The sequence below is a fragment of the Oscarella lobularis genome, chromosome 15 (assembly GCF_947507565.1).
Source record: "Oscarella lobularis chromosome 15, ooOscLobu1.1, whole genome shotgun sequence".
Classification (NCBI taxonomy): Eukaryota; Metazoa; Porifera; class Homoscleromorpha; order Homosclerophorida; family Oscarellidae; genus Oscarella; species Oscarella lobularis.
In genome coordinates, this window is record NC_089189.1 from 929,007 (window position 1) to 949,775 (window position 20,769).

Below are 20,769 nucleotides of genomic sequence, written 5' to 3' on the forward strand. Positions count from 1 at the left end.
CTGTAATAAACTACAGCGAAATTACAGGGGGCTAGCCAGCGGGTCTCTCCTGTAATAAACTACAGCGAAATTACAGGAGCTAGACAACGGGTCTCTCCTGCAATAAATTACAGCGAAATTACAGGAGCTAGCCAACGGGTCTCTCATGTAATAAATTACAGCGAAATTACAGGGGGTTAGCCAACGGGTCTCCCTTGTAATAAATTACAGCGAAATTACAGGGGCTAGCCAACGGGTCTCTCCTGTAATAAATTAAAGCGAAATTACAAGGGCTAGCTAATGGGTCTCTCCTGTAATAAACTACAGCGAAATTACAGGAGCTAGCCAACGGATCTCTCCTGTAATAAATTACAGCGAAATTACAGGGGATTAGCCAACGGGTCTCCCTTGTAATAAATTAGAGCGAAATTACAGGGGCTAGCCAATGGGGTCTCTCCTGTAATAAATTACAGCGAAATTACAGGGGGTTAGCCAACGGGTCTCTCCTGTAATAAATTACAGCGAAATTACAGGGGCTACCCAATGGGTCTCTCCTGTAACAAACTGCAGCGAAATTACAGGGGGTTAGCCAACGGGTCTCTCCTGTAATAAATTAGAGCGAAATTACAGGGCTAGCCAACGGGTCTCTCCTGTAATAAATTACAAAGAAATTACAGAGGGTTAGCCAACGGGTCTCTCCTGTAATAAATTACAGCGAAATTACAGGGGGCAGACAACGGGTCTCTCCTGTAATAAATTACAGCGAAATTACACAGGGCTAGCCAACGGGTCTCTCCTGTAATAAATTACAGCGAAATTACAGGGGGTTAGCCAACGGTCTCTCCTGTAATAAATTACAGCGAAATTACAGGAGCTAGCCAACGGGTCTCTCCTGTAATAAATTACAGCGAAATTACAGGGGCTAGCAAACGGGTCTCTCCTGTAATAAATTACAGCGAAATTACAGGGGCTAGCCAACGGGTCTCTCCTGTAATAAATTACAGCGAAATTACAGGGGCTAGCCAACGGGTCTCTCCTGTAATAAATTACAGCGAAATTACAGGGGCTAGCAAACGGGTCTCTCCTGTAATAAATTACAGCGAAATTACACGGGCTAGCCAACGGGTCTCTCCTGTAATAAATTACAACGAAATTACAGGGGCTAGCCAACGGGTCTCTCCTGTAATAAATTACAGCGAAATTACAGGGGGTTAGCCAACGGGTCTCTCCTGTAATAAATTACAGTGAAATTACAGGGGCTAGCCAATGGGTCTCTCCTGTAATAAATTACAGCGAAATTACATGGGGCTAGCCAACGGGTCTCTCCTGTAATAAACTACAGTGAAATTACAGGGGTCAGCCGACACGTCTCTCCAGCAATAAAGTACAGCGAAATTACAGGGGGCAGACAACGGGTCTCTCCTGTAATAAATTACAGCGAAATTACAGAGGGCTAGCCAACGGGTCTCTCCTGTAATAAATTACAGCGAAATTACAGGGGGTTAGCCAACGGTCTCTCCTGTAATAAATTACAGCGAAATTACAGGAGCTAGCCAACGGGTCTCTCCTGTAATAAATTACAGCGAAATTACAGCGGCTAGCAAACGGGTCTCTCCTGTAATAAATTACAGCGAAATTACAGGGGCTAGCCAACGGGTCTCTCCTGTAATAAATTACAGCGAAATTACAGGGGCTAGCCAACGGGTCTCTCCTGTAATAAATTACAGCGAAATTACAGGGGGTTAGCCAACGGGTCTCTCCTGTAATAAATTACAGTGAAATTACAGGGGCTAGCCAATGGGTCTCTCCTGTAATAAATTACAGCGAAATTACATGGGGCTAGCCAACGGGTCTCTCCTGTAATAAACTAGAGTGAAATTACAGGGGTCAGCCGACACGTCTCTCCAGCAATAAAGTACAGCGAATTTACAGGGGGTTAGCCAACGGGTCTCTCCTGTAATAAATTACAGCGAAATTACAGGGGGTTAGCCAACGGGTCTCTCGTGTAATAAATTACAGTGAAATTACAGGGGCTAGCCAATGGGTCTCTCCTGTAATAAACAACAGCGAAATTACAGATGCTAGCTAAAGGGTCTCTCCTGTAATAAATTACAGCGAAATTGCAGGGGCTAGCTAACGGGTCTCCCCTGTAATAAATTACAGCGAAATTAATGGGGGTTAGCCAACGGGTCTCTCCTGTAATAAATTACAGTGAAATGAAAGGGGCTAGCCAATGGGTCTCTACTGTAATAAACTACAGCGAAATTACAGGGGGTTAGCCAACGGGTCTCTCCTGTAATAAATTACAGCGAAATTACAGGGGGCAAGCCAACGGGTCTCTCCTGTAATAAATTACAGCGAAACTACAGGGGGTTAGCCAACGGTTCTCTCCTCTAATAAACTACAGCGAAATTACAGGGGCTAGCCAACGTTTCTCTCCTGTAATAAATTACAGCGCAATTACAGAGGGCTAGCCAACGGGTCACTCCTGTAATAAATTACAGCGAAATTACAGGGGGTTAGCCAACGGGTCTCTCCTGTAATAAAATACAGCGAAATTACAGGGGGTTAGCCAACGGGTCTCTCCTGTAATAAATTACAGCGAAATTACACGGGATAATCAACGGGTCTCTCGTGCAATAAATTACAGCGAAATTACAGGGCTAGCCAACGGGTCTCTTCTGTAATAAATTACAGTGAAATTAAAGGGGCTAGCCAATGGGTCTCTCCTGTAATAAACTACAGTGAAATTAAAGGGGCTAGCCAATGGGTCTCTCCTGTAATAAACTACAGCGAAATTACAGGGGGCTAGCCAACGGGTCTCTCCTGTAATAAATTACAGCGAAATTAGAGGGGGTTAGCCAACGGGTCTCTCCTGTAATAAATTACAGTGAAATTAAAGGGGCTAGCCAATGGGTCTCTCTTGTAACAAACTACAGCGAAATTACAGGGGGTTAGCCAACGGGTCTCTCCTGTAATAAATTACAGCGAAATTACAGGGCTAGCCAACGGGTCTCTCCTGTAATAAATTACAGCGAAATTACAGGGCTAGCCAACGGGTCTCTCCTGTAATAAATTACAGCGAAATTACAGGGGGTTTGCCAACGGGTCTCTCCTGTAATAAACTACAGCGAAATTACAGGGGGCTAGCCAACGGGTCTCTCCTGTAATAAATTACAGCGAAATTACATGGGGTTAGCCAACGGGTCTCTCCTGTAATAAATTACAGCGAAATTACAGGGGGCTAGCCAACGGGTCTCTCCTGTAATAAATTACAGCGAAATTACAGGGGCTAGCCAACGGGTCTCTCGTGTAATAAATTACAGCGAAATTACAGGGGCTAGCCAACGGGTCTCTCCTGTAATAAATTACAGCGAAATTACAGGGGCTAGCCAACGGGTCTCTCCTGTAATAAATTACAGCGAAATTAGAGGGGGTTAGCCAACGGGTCTCTCCTGTAATAAATTACAGTGAAATTAAAGGGGCTAGCCAATGGGTCTCTCTTGTAACAAACTACAGCGAAATTACAGGGGGTTAGCCAACGGGTCTCTCCTGTAATAAATTACAGCGAAATTACAGGGCTAGCCAACGGGTCTCTCCTGTAATAAATTACAGCGAAATTACAGGGCTAGCCAACGGGTCTCTCCTGTAATAAATTACAGCGAAATTACAGGGGGTTTGCCAACGGGTCTCTCCTGTAATAAACTACAGCGAAATTACAGGGGGCTAGCCAACGGGTCTCTCCTGTAATAAATTACAGCGAATTTACAGGGGTTAGCGAACGGGTCTCTCCTGTAATAAATTACAGTGAAATTACAGGGGCTAGCCAATGGGTCTCTCCTGTAATAAACTACAGCGAAATTACAGACGCTAGCTAACGGGTCTCTTCTGTAATAAATTACAGCGAAATTAGAGGGGGTTAGCCAACGGGTCTGTCCTGTAATAAATTACAGTGAAATTACAGGGGCTAGCCAATGGGTCTCTCCTGTAATAAATTACAGCGAAATTACACGGGTTAGCAAACGGGTCTCTCCTGTAATAAATTACAGCGAAATTACAGGGGGCTAGCCAACGGGTCTCTCCTGTAATAAATTACAGCGAAATTACAGGGGGTTAGCCAACGGGTCTCTCCTGTAATAAATTACAGCGAAATTACAGGGCTAGCCAACGGGTCTCTCCTGTAATAAATTACAGCAAAATTACAGGGCTAGCCAACGGGTCTCTCCTGTAATAAATTACAGCGAAATTACAGGGGGCTAGCCAAAGGGTCTCTCCTGTAATAAATTACAGCGAAATTACAGGAGGTTAGCCCACGGGTCTCTCCTGTAATAAATTTCAGCGAAATTACAGGGGCTAGCCAACGGGTCTCTCCTGTAATAAACTACAGCGAAATTACAGGGGCTAGCCAACGGGTCTCTCCTGTAATAAATTACAGCGAAATTACAGGGGGTTAGCCAACGGGTCTCTCCTGTAATAAATTACAGTGAAATTAAAGGGGCTAGCCAATGGGTCTCTACTGTAATAAACTACAGCGAAATTACAGGGGGTTAGCCAACGGGTCTCTCCTGTAATAAATTACAGCGAAATTACAGGGGGCTAGCCAATGGGTCTCTCCTGTAATAAATTACAGCGAAACTACAGGGGGTTAGCCAACGGTTCTCTCCTGTAATAAACTACAGCGAAATTACAGGGGCTAGCCAACGGTTCTCTCCTGTAATAAATTACAGCGAAATTACAGAGGGCTAGCCAACGGGTCTCTCCTGTAATAAATTACAGCGAAATTACAGGGGGTTAGCCAACGGGTCTCTCCTGTAATAAATTACAGCGAAATTACAGGGGGCTAGCCAACGGGTCTCTCCTGTAATAAATTACAGCGAAATTACAGGGGCTAGCCAACGGGTCTCTCCTGTAATAAATTACAGCGAAATTACATGGGGTTAGCCAACGGGTCTCTCCTGTAATAAATTACAGCGAAATTACAGGGGGCTAGCCAACGGGTCTCTCCTGTAATAAATTACAGCGAAATTACAGGGGCTAGCCAACGGGTCTCTCGTGTAATAAATTACAGCGAAATTACAGGGGGCTAGCCAACGGGTCTCTCCTGTAATAAATTACAGCGAAATTACAGGGGCTAGCCAACGGGTCTCTCCTGTAATAAATTACAGCGAAATTACAGGGGGTTAGCCAACGGGTCTCTCCTGTAATAAATTACAGTGAAATTACAGGGGCTAGCCAATGGGTCTCTCCTGTAATAAATTACAGCGAAATTACAGGGGGCTCATTGTCTGCTTCGAGGGCAACGAGGCCCCCTTCCTGTTTTCGCTCTTCTCCAAAAAGCGGTTTTTTTTCCATCACACGCTTTGCAATCGAAGCCGCTGCCGCTTTGTAATAAACTCGTTTGCTCTCTCGAATTTCAACTATTTTTTTCCAGTTGCAGGTTTCCTTGACAATCACTTTGCAAGCGGTTTCGACGCCCTCCGTGCTTGGCTCCTTCGAATTAAATTTCTGCCTGGTAAGGGACTTAATCAAACTTGTTTTTCCACTGCCGTCTTTTCCCACTACATCTACTCGAAAGAACGTGCACGAGGCTGCGCCGTCTCTAAAAGCGGACAAGTAAATACTCACAGCCTCTCCTCCCTGAGAAAGTATCTCGTCAGGAACTGAACCTTTAGCGCAAGCGGTTACAACTTTCAGTGACAAACGAGAACTTACCAACTTTTTGCAAATATGCTGCTAACTCGGTATGGCGAGAGGAAGATGCCATTTCCCAAGCTACTTTTCCCGATGAATCTCGAGCTAAAGGACTCGCTCCTCTTTCAAGTAACGATCGACACATTTCGTCTAGACCGGCACTTGCGGCGTAGTGCAACAAAGTCTTTTGCTCTTTGTCAGTACAGTAAACGTTTGCTCCAATTCGTACTAGATCCCAACACAAGCAAAGTATATCCTCTCTCTTTTTAGAAGGCATCTTTTCTGATAAACGAGTGAGAATAGCTTTTAATGCACTTGTGCTATGGACGTTGTCTTCCCATTCCTGTGCATATCCACTTGATACAAGTTTCCTAAGAGCAGACGCTCTATTTTGATAAGAAGATAAAGCTGACGAATTGCTGCATAATGACTCAAAAACATTTTTCGCCAACGACGCAGCACTGCTTCCCGTCATCTCTCGGCGACGGCTAAGAACATCACAAAAGATCTTGAGTGTCGATGCAGAAACAGTATCTTTCCTGAATGTATCTGCCCCAGCACCACCGGAGAGAAGGATGTCACACGTCCCTCTATGACCATGTTCCGCAGCGATTAAAAATACTGGTTTTCCAGATTCATCTTGAACGTCCACGTCTGCACCCGCAATGAAGACAAGCCATTCAACAATTTCTTCTTTGCCCAGTAGGCTCGCCGCAATGAGCCAAGGCTTCAAAACTTGCCGCCTGCATTCCTCTTCACTAATACAAGAAAAGATATAAGCAAGACTATCTTTATCTCCGACACATATAGAAGCTTTTCCGAGTGTTTCGCAGAACTGTTGGATTACGGTAGACGCAACTGCGCGGCGAGAAAGAAAGGAACACACCATGGATGCTAATTCAGAAGGCAATCGATCAAAAGTGTTAACGATTTCTAGCAGTTTGATTCCCATTTCCTCGTTTAGATCGGCGTCAGTGTACAATGCCAAAAGGCAAGAAAAAACAGAGCTTTGACGCTGTCTAAAAGCGCGATGAATCGCCTGCTCTCCTTGATTATTCTTAGCCTTCAATAAACCTGAGTTGATTTCAAGTAGCAAACGGCATATGCTCTCCTTCCCAGTTGAAGCAGCAAGATGAAGTGCTTGGTCTCCGTCCTCATCACAAGCACTGATATTAGTTCCTGCACACGCTATTAAATACTCGCACACGGATGCGTGGCCTTCAAGTGAAGCTGCATGTAGTGGATGACGGTGCTTAAATCCTTTGGCAAGTACGTCAGCCTTCTTTTCCACAAGAATCATGCAAACGTCGACGTGTCCTTTCCAAGCAGCAAGATGAAGTGCTTGGTCTCCATCCTTATTACAAGCACCGACATCAGCTCCAGCACACACTATTAAATACTCGCACACGGATGATTGGCCCTCAAGTGAAGCTCGATGTAATGGATGATTGCCGTTATATCCTTTGGCGAGTACGTCAGCCTTGTTTTCAACAAGAACTTTGCAAACGTCGACGTGTCCTTTCAAAGCAGCGAGATGCAGTGTCAGGTTTCCATCTTCATTACAAGCACCGACATCAGCTCCAGCACACACTATTAAATACTCGCACACGGATGCTTGGCCCTCAAGTGAAGCTTGATGCAATGAATGATTGCCGTTATATCCTTTGGCGAGTACGTCAGCCATGTTTTCAACAAGAACTTTGCAAACGTCGACGTGTCCTTTCAAAGCAGCTAGATGAAGTGCTTGGTCTTCACTCTTATTACAAGCACCGACATCAGCTCCAGCACACACTATTAAATACTCGCACACGGATGCTTGGCCCTCAAATGAAGCTTGATGTAATGGATGATTGCCGTTATATCCTTTGGCGAGTACGTCAGCCTTGTTTTCAACAAGAACTTTGCAAACGTCGACGTGTCCTTTCAAAGCAGCGAGATGAAGTGCTTGGTCTTCATTAAGCACTGATATCAGCTCCAGCACACACTATTAAATACTCGCACACGGATGCTTGGCCCTCAAGTGAAGCTGCATGTAGTGGATAATTGCCGTTATATCCTTTGGCAAGTACGTTGGCATTGTTTTCAATAAGGATTTTACAAACGTCGATGTGCCCATTGGTAGCAGCAAAATGAAGTGGGTGGTTTCTATCATTATCACTTGCACAAACATCCGCTCGGGCAGACGTGATCAAATACTCGCACATCGATGCGTGGCCCTTGAGTGAAGCCTCGTGTAGTAGGTGAAAGCCGTTCCTTCCCTTTGCACGTACATCTGCCTTGTTTTCAAGAAGAATTTTGCAAACGTCTACGTGTCCATTACGAGCAGCGAGGTGAATCGGTTGGCTTCCATCCTCGTCACGCTCACTGACATCAGCTCCGGACATAATCAAAGACTCGCATACGGAGGCATGACCCATGAGCGCTGAGTCACGTAGAGTCGTCGGTGGGTAAGACTGGAAGGACATTCGCAGTGACGTTCAGCAACTTTTCGAGATCCAAATTCTACAACTCAAAGCAGAAAGCCAGTGTAAGTTCACCCACATACGGGCAGTTAAGGGAGAATCTCCGGCTTCTCCGCTTTTCTCTCTCGGATTTCCCTTGGATGAAAGTCCCTGGGCAGTGGTGCTTTTGGGAAGAGCGCCACCCTCGATCGTTAGACATCCGCCCCTGTTGAACCCCCAAAATTTCATTCTAACAATTTAGCCAGGAAACGATTGCTCCTCCCAGTAACTAAGTCATTCACTCGCCTTGGCGTACTTGCGCTATTATATCTCAGTAAAAAAGCTTTGCATTTTACTGTAGCAGTACACGCTGCCTTCCTGCAGGGCTAGTATGGGGGGAAGGACTCTTTCCGGCACGTCCTGCTATTGTAAGATGAAAGGCATGTGTCGTCTCTGACAGCGCGTTCAAAAGGACTTGAAGAACTCCGCTCCACTCTCTAAGATCTTTTTAGTGGTGTACAGAAAAATCATATCTAAAACTTTGGCATGTACCTAAATAATTCATCGCCAAGACAACGAAACGACAAAAAACAGTGTACGCATAATTCATTTCTTTAGACTATTCGTCCTTCTTCGTCTTCTCGCTAAAAACAACGTCAAATCTTCGTTCAAAGTACTTCAAGAACGTTTTACCTTCGTCATTATTCCTAATCAAATACTTATCGATCATTTGCCGAGCACCGCCTCCTTTCACAGTCAGCCCAAGTTTCAAAAGGCCCTTATTCTTTTCCAAGTACTTGGCCACTTCCATCTCCGTTCTCGTACCGAGAAGATTATACTGGGAGAAAAGGCAAGCAACTAAAGAACGACTACACGCGCATTATCAGTATTGATTTATACTTGATTCTCAACTCGAAACTCCTCGACCGTCTGATTCTTAAGAAGAGACTTAATCAAGACCTGTTTACCCACAAATCAAAACATAAATATATTATTGAAGTACTAAAATGAACCACTTTACCCTGACTCCCGTTGCTGTCAATCGATTCGACTCCAAGTTAAGGACCCGAATGGTCCGGTTGCTTTCCAAGTGCTCAGCCAAAATCTGAAAGAGAAAAACGGAGACGTCCTGCTAGACTAAGAGCTTATACGACCACAGGAATAGGAAGCTAATGACGTTAACTTAGGCAACGCTAAGGCTTATTCATTAATTAATTAACTAATAACGTGGTCCGCTCTGGTGTCATAAACCTCTAACCTTCACTCTCTAACTTAGACACCCCCCCCCCCCCCCCCCCCCCTCCCCCCCATGGATAGGCTGTGATTAAGCCTCTCGACCCTAGCTTGGGACTTTTACCTTGGCATCATCGTCGTCGAATCTTATATTTGCCAATTGGAGTTTCACCACGTGATCATTGCCGGGCAAGGCCGAGAGCAGATCGCGTCTCGCTTCGCCGTCCATGCGCGAGTGGTTGTTCAAGTTCACTTCGACGAGAGTCGCGTCGTTGTCGGCGACGCGTTGGATGACCTCATCGGGATCCACATCGTGAGACTGAACTGGGGGAGAAGAGAATCATCACTAAAGACTGATAAAGGAAAAAAGAGAAATCGACTTCTTACGATCCTTTGTGTAGGAAAACACCATGCGAGTGCCCGAACCGGCACGATTTCGAGACGGCGCTTTCGTCGCTCGTTTGAGGCCCGTCCACACTTGATCCGTTTCATCGCAGTCGATCGCATCTATTAGAAAAAGATGATAGAGAGGGAAGAGTTCCATTGTCCCTTGTAGCTACGTCATTACGAATACATCCCGGTATGGGTTAACCAATCAACTCTATATAGAACGCTCAAAGCGCAGTACCAAAGCGGAGAGAGGGACCCACACTAATAATAGCCCCTTTTCCCTATAAGAAATTTCAAGCCATGTTATGAAGGCATCTTTTTTGGCCAGCCCACAGTTGGAAGACGACTATCATTATTACAGTCTACATCAGAAGATTGTGTGTGTGTGTGTGTGAGTGTGTGACCGACCACCTCTAAGTAGATCTGCATGACTAATTATTATAAGGCTTCAGAGAGGAAGGTCGTCAGACAATAAGCGGTTCCATATTGAGACAATGCACCTACTAAGCAAAGGTGCCCAGCTACGTCGACTACGCGGGGTGCCCACCACCCTCTAGTCTAAACACATCCCAAAAAAGAAAAAACAACGATCTCACGAGAAAAACGAGACAGCATAAACTTCCACTCTGTGTAGCCTATCGACGTAGCCCCGCCCCCACGAACATTTCCATAAGACCCCGCCCTCCCAGTCAAGACACCGAAAAAAAAAACCTCACCGGCCAAATCGCCGATATCGTCGGCACTCATCCCGGCCAAGAGCCGATCGATTTCGTCCATATCCGTCGTCGTCGTCGTCGTCGTTCGCGGGGCGCGCGACGACGCCTTTTCGGGTCTCTTATAGACCTTGCCTCGCGTTCGCTTCTCGAACGGTATGTAATCGGCTCCCACGGTCGACGATTTCGCCTCTTCGGTCATGAAATCGCGCAGGCGAGCGCGATCGAACTCGCCCGTCGGCTCTTTCGTCGTCGACGAGCGCTGGCGATCGCGCGCGGGTAGGAGCTTGGGGAAGGCGCGCGCGCGCGCGCAAGAGAATCGGTCGAATTTTTCTGTCTCGCGTTTTCTTTCTTTCTGCCTACCTCCGGATCCATTTCGTCGTCGAGTTCTTTGAGTTGGTCTTCGGTGAGGTCGGCGAGCGCCGCGTCGATGTCGTCGAGATCCATTTCTTTCGGCGAGGGGCTTCGAGGCGTCTTTTGTCTGCGAGAGCGTCTGAGGGGGGGAATGTTTAGGTTTAGAGCGCGTTAACTGTATTGACTATCTGCTAACCACTCAGCTAACCGCTTATTATTTAATCGTTCAATAACTCGCCGTGACGTAATCGCGCTAGTACGCCACATACACCAAAAGGCTTCATTCTGCGGTCACCAAAATAGAGAGATAATCTCAATCGAGCTCGAAACGAAAGTGCTCGAAACTTGCAAGCACCATACAAAGGCAACTAGAAAGCAAGAATGTCATTGTAGCAATAGAGAAGAAAAATCAAATATCAAAATTTTTCAAAGGCAACGGAAACTGAACGAGTTTGTAGGCGAAATAATAATTAACTCATAAGCACAATGAAAATTAGAACAAAAATTTTAAAATCTAGAGAAAAATTATTTCCTGCTCGTTTGGCTAGCCGTCGCCAGCAAACGCAAATAGCAACGTATATCTAGCATCTCTCAACGACCATATAAGGAAGGAGAGATGCAGAGATGTCGTTCAATCGTTTACGCTGTGAAAAGGGGCCCCCGTTCGTACTTACAAGGCTCAATCAGAAATAGACCGTCCATCTCGTTTTCGTCTTCGAATAGCGTAGAAATTGGGGCGATTCGTAGAGGCGACAGAGGAAATCAGGGCGATTCCTAGCGGCGATCCTCTCTCTTCTTTCTCGTCGCTTGTCCGCGTCTTTTCTCTAGCGCGACACGTCTTCGGTCAGCGTCTTTCATGTCGAATCGGAAAGAAAAACGACGAGACTCTCGGCGTCGAGATTCGAAGCTCTTTCCGGGACTTTTGCAAGCGCGCGAGAATGGGCAGACCATGTGGAGAAAAAAAACGTGTTCAAACGTTAGAATCCTAATCAGAATACGAAAAAACGTCATGCAGAAGTCGATCGAGCACGAGGAGCCGCCATTGTTCAGGCGCCAAAATCGGCCACCGTACGATACCGTAAAGAACACTCGAAAAATTGGCGCGAGTTTTCTCGGCCAACCAGCCACTCGTTGCCCCGGTGAATCGAAGACAATGCGGTCACCAACGGATATTGCATAACGATTGCATCAGCTTTTGTATAAAAGCCGCTGCGCCATGCGCACAACTTCAGTCCTGGTTAGGTGGGGAAAGCCAACGGGCGGAACCCTGGAGGTCGTCGGCGTTGGGAAAGCTTCGGTCATGTCAACATTAATCGTGCTCAGCCGGTTGCCGTTCCTTGTTGAAGCTGTAAGGTGCAGTGGATGAGCGTCGCGCGAGTTCTTCTCGCGGCGCGCGAACGGCACTGGGAAGTCGTAAAGGGCTCGTTGGATTTCATATATTGAGAAAAACAGTATAAGAGAAGAACAGAGAGACAGGGAACAACAACAAAGGACGAAAAACAACAACAACTAAAACATAAATACATAAAAGGGAGGGGTTAATGGGTATTGGAATTGCAGCGTGTGCTAGCCACCGCCGCAAGACTAAGGGAGGCTGTCTGACTAGGCAAGATCTTCTTAACCTTGTTGATAACGATTCTGGCATTTTGTCGTTGTAGGACAGACGAGATTCGGTTGCGCCAGTAGGATGGCTTGGGTCGCGAAGCCTGGCGTACCGCGTTAAAAGAATTCCAGTCAATACAACTGGTTTAGATCGTCAACGTATAAGAGAGGTCACCCGATGACTCAAGCAGCCCACGTATATACTATACTGAGTATACTCTACCATCCAACAACGAAAGCAACGTTGAGATTGAGATTATTATACTACACTAGGACGTCATACACTAATGATGCACCGTCCACAGGCACGAAACATTTTACGTACATTAATTAATTAATTAATTCTCGTCAGACGTCAGAAGAGGATGATGGTGGAATTAGCAGTGATCTCGTCTAGCCGCGTACTAAACAATCAACTCGAATCAAGGTAGACTGCTATATGGCGTGTTTCTACCAGCTGAAGTTGAGAGGCTAAATAAATTGAGGGACTAATCTTTGATTCTAAAGGCCTACATTTTAAATTGAGGGCCTAATCTTTGATTCACAGGGCCTAAATATTAAACTGAGAGCCTAATCTTTGATTCTAAAGGCTAAATATCAAATTGAGGGCCTAATATTTGATTCTAAAGACCTAAGTATGAAATTGAAGGCTTAATCTTTGATTCTAAAGGCCAAATATAAAATTGAGGGCCTAATCTTCGATTCCAAAGACCTACAAATTAAATTGAGGGCCTAATCTTTGATTCTAAAGGCCTAAACTTTAAATTGAGAGCCTAATCTTTGATTCATAGGGCCTAAATATTAAATTGAGGGACTAATCTTTGATTCCAAGGCAAAATAATTAAATTAAGGGCCGAATCTTTGATTCTAAAGACCTAAATATAAAATAGAGGGCCTAATCTTTGATTCTGAAGGCTTAAACATTAAATTGAGGGCCTAATCTTTGATTCTAAAGGCCCAAATATTAAATTGAGTGCCTAATCTTTGATTCTAAAGGCCTAAATATTAAATTGAGGGCCTAATCTTTGATTCTAAAGGCCTAAATATTAAATTGAGGGCCTAATCTTTGATTCTAAAGACCTAAATATTAAATTGAGGGCCTAATCTTTGATTCTAAAGACCTACAAATTAAATTGAGGGCCTAATATTTTATTCCAAAGGCCTAAACTTTAAATTCAGGGCCTAATCTTTGACTCGCAGGGCCTAAATATTAAATTGAGAGCCTAATCTTTGATTCTAAAGGCCCAAATATTAAATTGAGGGCCTAATCTTTATTCTAAAGACATAAATATAAAATTGAGGGCCTAATCTTTGATTCTGAAAGGTTAAATATTAAATTGAAGGCTAATCTTTGATTCTAAAGGCCTAAATATTTAACTGAGGGCCTAATCTTTGATTCTAAAGGCCTAAATATAAAATTGAGGACCTAATCTTTGATTATAAAGGCCAAATATTGAATTGAGGGCCTAATCTTTGATTCTAAAGACCTACAAATTAAAATGAGGGACTAATCTTTGATTCACAGGGCCTAAATATTAAATTGAGGGCTAATCTTTGATTCTAAAGACCTACAAATTAAAATGAAGGCCTAATCTTTGATTCACAGGGCCTAAATATTAAATTGAGGGCCTAATCTTTGATTCTAAAGGCCTAAATATTAAATTGAGGGCCTAATCTTTGATTCTAAAGACCTACAAATTAAATTGAGGGCCTAATATTTTATTCCAAAGGCCTAAACTTTAAATTCAGAGCCTAATCTTTGACTCGCAGGGCCTAAATATTAAATTGAGGACCTAATCTTTGATTCTAAAGGCCTAAATATTAAATTGAGGGCTAATCTTTGATTCTAAAGGCCAAAATATTTAACTGAGGGCCTAATCTTTGATTCTAAAGGCCTAAATATTAAATTGAGGACCTAACCTTTGATTATAAAGGCCAAATATTGAATTGAGGGCCTAATCTTTGATTCTAAAGACCTACAAATTAAAATGAGGGCCTAATCTTTGATTCACAGGGCCTAAATATTAAATTGATGGCTAATCTTTGATTCTAAAGACCTACAAATTAAAATGAGGGCCTAATCTTTGATTCACAGGGCCTAAATATTAAATTGAGGGCCTAATCTTTGATTCTAAAGACCTACAAATTAAATTGAGGGCCTAATATTTTATTCCAAAGGCCTAAACTTTAAATTCAGGGCCTAATCTTTGACTCGCAGGGCCTAAATATTAAATTGAGGGACTAATCGTTGATTCTAAAGGCCTAACTATTAAATTGAGAGCCTAATCTTTGATTCTAAAGGCTAAATATTAAATTGAGGGCCTAATCTTTGATTCTAAAGACCTACAAATTAAAATGAGGGCCTAATCTTTGATTCACAGGGCCTAAATATTAATTGAGGGACTAATCTTTGATTCACAGGGCCTAAATATTAAATTGAGGGCCTAATCTTTGATTCTAAAGGCCTAAATATTAAATTGAGGGCCTAATCTTTGATTCTAAAGGCCTAAATATTAAATTGAGGGCCTAATCTTTGATTCTAAAGACCTACAAATTAAATTGAGGGCCTAATATTTTATTCCAAAGGCCTAAACTTTAAATTCAGGGCCTAATCTTTGACTCGCAGGGCCTAAATATTAAATTGAGGGACTAATCTTTGATTCTAAAGGCCTAACTATTAAATTGAGAGCCTAATCTTTGATTCTAAAGGCTAAATATTAAATTGAGGGCCTAATCTTTGATTCTAAAGACCTACAAATTAAAATGAGGGCCTAATCTTTGATTCACAGGGCCTAAATATTAATTGAGGGACTAATCTTTGATTCACAGGGCCTAAATATTAAATTGAGGGCCTAATCTTTGATTCTAAAGGCCTAAATATTAAATTGAGGGCCTAATCTTTGATTCTAAAGGCCTAAATATTAAATTGAGGGCCTAATCTTTGATTCTAAAGACCTACAAATTAAATTGAGGGCCTAATATTTTATTCCAAAGGCCTAAACTTTAAATTCAGGGCCTAATCTTTGATTCGCAGGGCCTAAATATTAAATTGAGAGACTAATCTTTGATTCTAAAGACCTAAGTATTAAATTGAGAGCCTAATCTTTGATTCTAAAGGATAAATATTAAATTGAGGGCCTAATCTTTGATTCTGAAGGCTTAAATATTAAATTGAGGGCTAATCTTTGATTCTAAAGGCCTATTTATTTAACTGAGGGCCTAATCTTTGATTCTAAGGGCCTAAATATAAAATTGAGGGCATAATCTTTGATTATAAAGGCCAAATATTGAATTGAGGGCCTAATCTTTGATTCTAAAGACCTACAAATTAAAATGAGGGCCTAATCTTTGATTCACAGGGCCTAAGTATTAAATTGAGGGCCTAATCTTTGATTCTAAAGGCCTAAATATTAAATTGAGGGCCTAATCTTTGATTCTAAAGACCTACAAATTAAATTGAGGGCCTAATGTTTTATTCTAAAGGCCTAAACTTTAAATTCAGGGCCTAATCTTTGATTCGCAGGGCCTAAATATTAAATTGAGAGACTAATCTTTGATTCTAAAGACCTAAGTATTAAATTGAGAGCCTAATCTTTGATTCTAAAGGATAAATATTAAATTGAGGGCCTAATCTTTGATTCTAAGAACCTAAGTATTAAATTGAGGGCTTAATGTTTGATTCTAAAAGCCAAATATTAAATTCAGGGCCTAATCTTTGATTCTAAAGACATACAAATTAAATTGAGGGCCTAATGTTTGATTCTAAAGGCCTAAACTTTAAATTGAGAGCCTAATCTTTGATTCACAGGGCCTAAATATTAAATTGAGGGCTTAATCTTTGATTCACAGGGCCTAAATATTAAATTGAGGGCCTAATCTTTGATTCTAAAGGCCTAAATATTAAATTGAGGGCCTAATCTTTGATTCTAAAGACCTACAAATTAAATTGAGGGCCTAATATTTTATTCCAAAGGCCTAAACTTTAAATTCAGGGCCTAATCTTTGACTCGCAGGGCCTAAATATTAAATTGAGGGCCTAATCTTTGATTCTAAAGGCTAAATATTAAATTGAGGGCCTAATCTTTGATTCTAAAGGCCCAAATATTAAATTGAGGGCCTAATCTTTATTCTAAAGACATAAATATAAAATTGAGGGCCTAATCTTTGATTCTGAAGGCTTAAATATTAAATTGAGGGCTAATCTTTGATTCTAAAGGCCTAAATATTTAACTGAGAGCCTAATCTTTGATTCTAAAGGCCTAAATATAAAATTGAGGACCTAATCTTTGATTATAAAGGCCAAATATTGAATTGAGGGCCTAATCTTTGATTCTAAAGACCTACAAATTAAATTGAGGGCCTAATATTTTATTCCAAAGGCCTAAACTTTAAATTCAGGGCCTAATCTTTGACTCGCAGGGCCTAAATATTAAATTGAGGGCCTAATCTTTGATTCTAAAGGATAAATATTGAATTGAGGGCCTAATCTTTGATTCTAAAGACCTACAAATTAAAATGAGGGCCTAATCTTTGATTCACAGGGCCTAAAAATTAAATTGAGGGCCTAATATTTGATTCTAAAGGCCTAAATATTAAATTGAGGGCCTAATCTTTGATTCTAAAGACCTACAAATTAAATTGAGGGCCTAATGTTTTATTCTAAAGGCCTAAACTTTAAATTCAGGGCCTAATCTTTGATTCGCAGGGCCTAAATATTAAATTGAGAGACTAATCTTTGATTCTAAAGACCTAAGTATTAAATTGAGAGCCTAATCTTTGATTCTAAAGGATAAATATTAAATTGAGGGCCTAATCTTTGATTCTAAGGACCTAAGTATTAAATTGAGGGCTTAATGTTTGATTCTAAAGGCCAAATATTAAATTCAGGGCCTAATCTTTGATTCTAAAGACATACAAATTAAATTGAGGGCCTAATGTTTGATTCTAAAGGCCTAAACTTTAAATTGAGGGCCTAATCTTTGATTCTAAAGGCCTAAATATTAAATTGAGGGCCTAATCTTTGATTCTAAAGACCTACAAATTAAATTGAGGGCCTAATGTTTTATTCTAAAGGCCTAAACTTTAAATTCAGGGCCTAATCTTTGATTCGCAGGGCCTAAATATTAAATTGAGAGACTAATCTTTGATTCTAAAGACCTAAGTATTAAATTGAGAGCCTAATCTTTGATTCTAAAGGATAAATATTAAATTGAGGGCCTAATCTTTGATTCTAAGAACCTAAGTATTAAATTGAGGGCTTAATGTTTGATTCTAAAAGCCAAATATTAAATTCAGGGCCTAATCTTTGATTCTAAAGACATACAAATTAAATTGAGGGCCTAATGTTTGATTCTAAAGGCCTAAACTTTAAATTGAGAGCCTAATCTTTGATTCACAGGGCCTAAATATTAAATTGAGGGCTTAATCTTTGATTCACAGGGCCTAAATATTAAATTGAGGGCCTAATCTTTGATTCTAAAGGCCTAAATATTAAATTGAGGGCCTAATCTTTGATTCTAAAGACCTACAAATTAAATTGAGGGCCTAATATTTTATTCCAAAGGCCTAAACTTTAAATTCAGGGCCTAATCTTTGACTCGCAGGGCCTAAATATTAAATTGAGGGCCTAATCTTTGATTCTAAAGGCTAAATATTAAATTGAGGGCCTAATCTTTGATTCTAAAGGCCCAAATATTAAATTGAGGGCCTAATCTTTATTCTAAAGACATAAATATAAAATTGAGGGCCTAATCTTTGATTCTGAAGGCTTAAATATTAAATTGAGGGCTAATCTTTGATTCTAAAGGCCTAAATATTTAACTGAGAGCCTAATCTTTGATTCTAAAGGCCTAAATATAAAATTGAGGACCTAATCTTTGATTATAAAGGCCAAATATTGAATTGAGGGCCTAATCTTTGATTCTAAAGGCCTAAATATTAAATTGAGGGCCTAATCTTTGATTCTAAAGACCTACAAATTAAATTGAGGGCCTAATATTTTATTCCAAAGGCCTAAACTTTAAATTCAGGGCCTAATCTTTGACTCGCAGGGCCTAAATATTAAATTGAGGGCCTAATCTTTGATTCTAAAGGCTAAATATTAAATTGAGGGCCTAATCTTTGATTCTAAAGGCCCAAATATTAAATTGAGGGCCTAATCTTTATTCTAAAGACATAAATATAAAATTGAGGGCCTAATCTTTGATTCTGAAGGCTTAAATATTAAATTGAGGGCTAATCTTTGATTCTAAAGGCCTAAATATTTAACTGAGAGCCTAATCTTTGATTCTAAAGGCCTAAATATAAAATTGAGGACCTAATCTTTGATTATAAAGGCCAAATATTGAATTGAGGGCCTAATCTTTGATTCTAAAGACCTACAAATTAAAATGAGGGCCTAATCTTTGATTCACAGGGCCTAAAAATTAAATTGAGGGCCTAATATTTGATTCTAAAGGCCTAAATATTTAATTGACGACCTAATCATTGATTCTAAAGGCCTCAGTATTAAATTGAGAGCCTAAACTTTGATTCTAAAAGCTAAATATTAAATTGAGGGCCAAATCTTTGATTCTAAAGGCTAAATATTAAATTGAGGGCCTAATCTTTTATTCTAAAGGCCCAAATATTAAATTGAGGGCCTAATCTTTATTCTAAAGACATAAATATAAAATTGAGGGCCTAATCTTTGATTCTGAAGGCTTAAATATTAAATTGAGGGCCTAATCTTTGATTCCAAAGGCCCAAATATTAAATTGAGTGCCTAATCTTTGATTCTAAGGTCCTAAAAATTAAATTGAGGGCCTAATCTTTGATTCTAAAGGCCTAAACTTTAAATTGAGGGCCTAATCTTTGATTCACAGGGCCTAAATATTAAATTGAGGGACTAATCTTTGATTCTAAAGACCTAAGTATTAAATTGAGGGCCTAATCTTTGATTCTAAGGACCTAAGTATTAAATTGAGGGCTTAATCTTTGATCCTAAAGGCCAAATATTAAATTCAGGGCCTAATATTTTATTCCAAAGGCCTAAACTTTAAATTCAGGGCCTAATCTTTGACTCGCAGGGCCTAAATATTAAATTGAGGGACTAATCGTTGATTCTAAAGGCCTAACTATTAAATTGAGAGCCTAATCTTTGATTCTAAAGGCTAAATATTAAATTGAGGGCCTAATCTTTGATTCTAAAGACCTACAAATGAAATTGAGGTCTTAATATTTTATTCTAAGGGCCTAAACTTTAAATTGAGGGCCTAATCTTTGATTCACAGGGCCTAAATATTAATTGAGGGACTAATCTTTGATTCACAGGGCCTAAATATTAAATTGAGGGACTAATCTTTGATTCTAAAGACCTAAGTATTAAATTGAGGGCCTAATCTTTGATTCTAAGGACCTAAGTATTAAATTGAGGGCTTAATCTTTGATCCTAAAGGCCAAATATTAAATTCAGGGCCTAATATTTTATTCCAAAGGCCTAAACTTTAAATTCAGGGCCTAATCTTTGACTCGCAGGGCCTAAATATTAAATTGAGGGACTAATCGTTGATTCTAAAGGCCTAACTATTAAATTGAGAGCCTAATCTTTGATTCTAAAGGCTAAATATTAAATTGAGGGCCTAATCTTTGATTCTAAAGACCTACAAATGAAATTGAGGTCTTAATATTTTATTCTAAAGGCCTAAACTTTAAATTGAGGGCCTAATCTTTGATTCACAGGGCCTAAATATTAATTGAGGGACTAATCTTTGGTTCTAAAGACCTAAGTATTAAATTGAGGGCTTAATCTTTGATTCTAAAGGCCAAATATTGAATTGAGGGCCTAATCTTTGATTCTAAAGACCTACAAATTAAAATGAGGGCCTAATCTTTGATTCACAGGGCCTAAAAATTAAATTGAGGGCCTAATATTTGATTCTAAAGGCCTAAATATTTAATTGACGACCTAATCATTGATTCTAAAGGCCTCAGTATTAAATTGAGAGCCTAAACTTTGATTCTAAAGGCTAAATATTAAATTGAGGGCCTAATCTTTGATTCTAAAGGCTAAATATTAAATTGAGGGCCTAATCTTTTATTCTAAAGGCCAAATATTAAATTGAGGGCCTAATCTTTATTCTAAAGACATAAATATAAAATTGAGGGCCTAATCTTTGATTCTGAAGGCTTAAATATTAAATTGAGGGCTAATCTTTGATTCTAAAGGCTAAATATTAAATTGAGGGCCTAATCTTTTATTCTAAAGGCCCAAATATTAAATTGAGGGCCTAATCTTTATTCTAAAGACATAAATATAAAATTGAGGGCCTAATCTTTGATTTTGAAGGCTTAAATATTAAATTGAGGGCTAATCTTTGATTCTAAAG

At 40.6% G+C, this 20,769-nt stretch overlaps 2 protein-coding genes across 2 annotated transcripts in view; both read right to left on the bottom strand.

Annotated features, from left to right (window-relative positions):
* LOC136196247 (serine/threonine-protein phosphatase 6 regulatory ankyrin repeat subunit A-like) overlaps positions 1-8,087 on the bottom strand; it is an 8,665-nt gene extending 578 nt beyond the window's left edge. Inside the window, exons 1-4 of the mRNA XM_065985772.1 lie at positions 7,718-8,087; positions 7,525-7,632; positions 5,692-7,413; positions 5,511-5,645 (exon numbers count right to left, since the gene is read on the bottom strand). Coding sequence (XP_065841844.1) covers positions 5,511-5,645; positions 5,692-7,413; positions 7,525-7,632; positions 7,718-8,087 — 2,335 coding nt within the window. The remainder of the gene's footprint in view (positions 1-5,510; positions 5,646-5,691; positions 7,414-7,524; positions 7,633-7,717) is intronic.
* Positions 8,088-8,595: 508 nt separating this feature from the next.
* On the bottom strand, positions 8,596-10,945 carry LOC136196424 (tropomodulin-3-like). Its single transcript, XM_065985966.1, has 8 exons — positions 10,811-10,945; positions 10,451-10,733; positions 9,732-9,851; positions 9,469-9,668; positions 9,133-9,216; positions 9,012-9,071; positions 8,805-8,949; positions 8,596-8,755 (listed from the first exon to the last, which is right to left on the bottom strand). The coding sequence occupies exons 1-8, from the start codon at positions 10,892-10,894 to the stop codon at positions 8,718-8,720; spliced, it is 1,014 nt and encodes a 337-aa protein (XP_065842038.1). The 5' UTR covers positions 10,895-10,945; the 3' UTR covers positions 8,596-8,717.
* Positions 10,946-20,769: the final 9,824 nt, after the last annotated feature.

What these genes read in the sequence shown, in the direction of transcription:
- LOC136196424 (XM_065985966.1), bottom strand. Translation starts at nt 10,894, where the DNA reads ATGGATCTCGACGACATCGACGCGGCGCTCGCCGACCTCACCGAAGAC. An exon ending in CGATATCGGCGATTTGGCCG is followed by an intron (nt 9,852 to 10,450) that starts GTGAGGTTTTTT and finishes TTTTTCTAATAG; the next exon opens with ATGCGATCGACTGCGATGAA. An exon ending in GTTTTCCTACACAAAGGATC is followed by an intron (nt 9,669 to 9,731) that starts GTAAGAAGTCGA and finishes CTTCTCCCCCAG; the next exon opens with TTCAGTCTCACGATGTGGAT.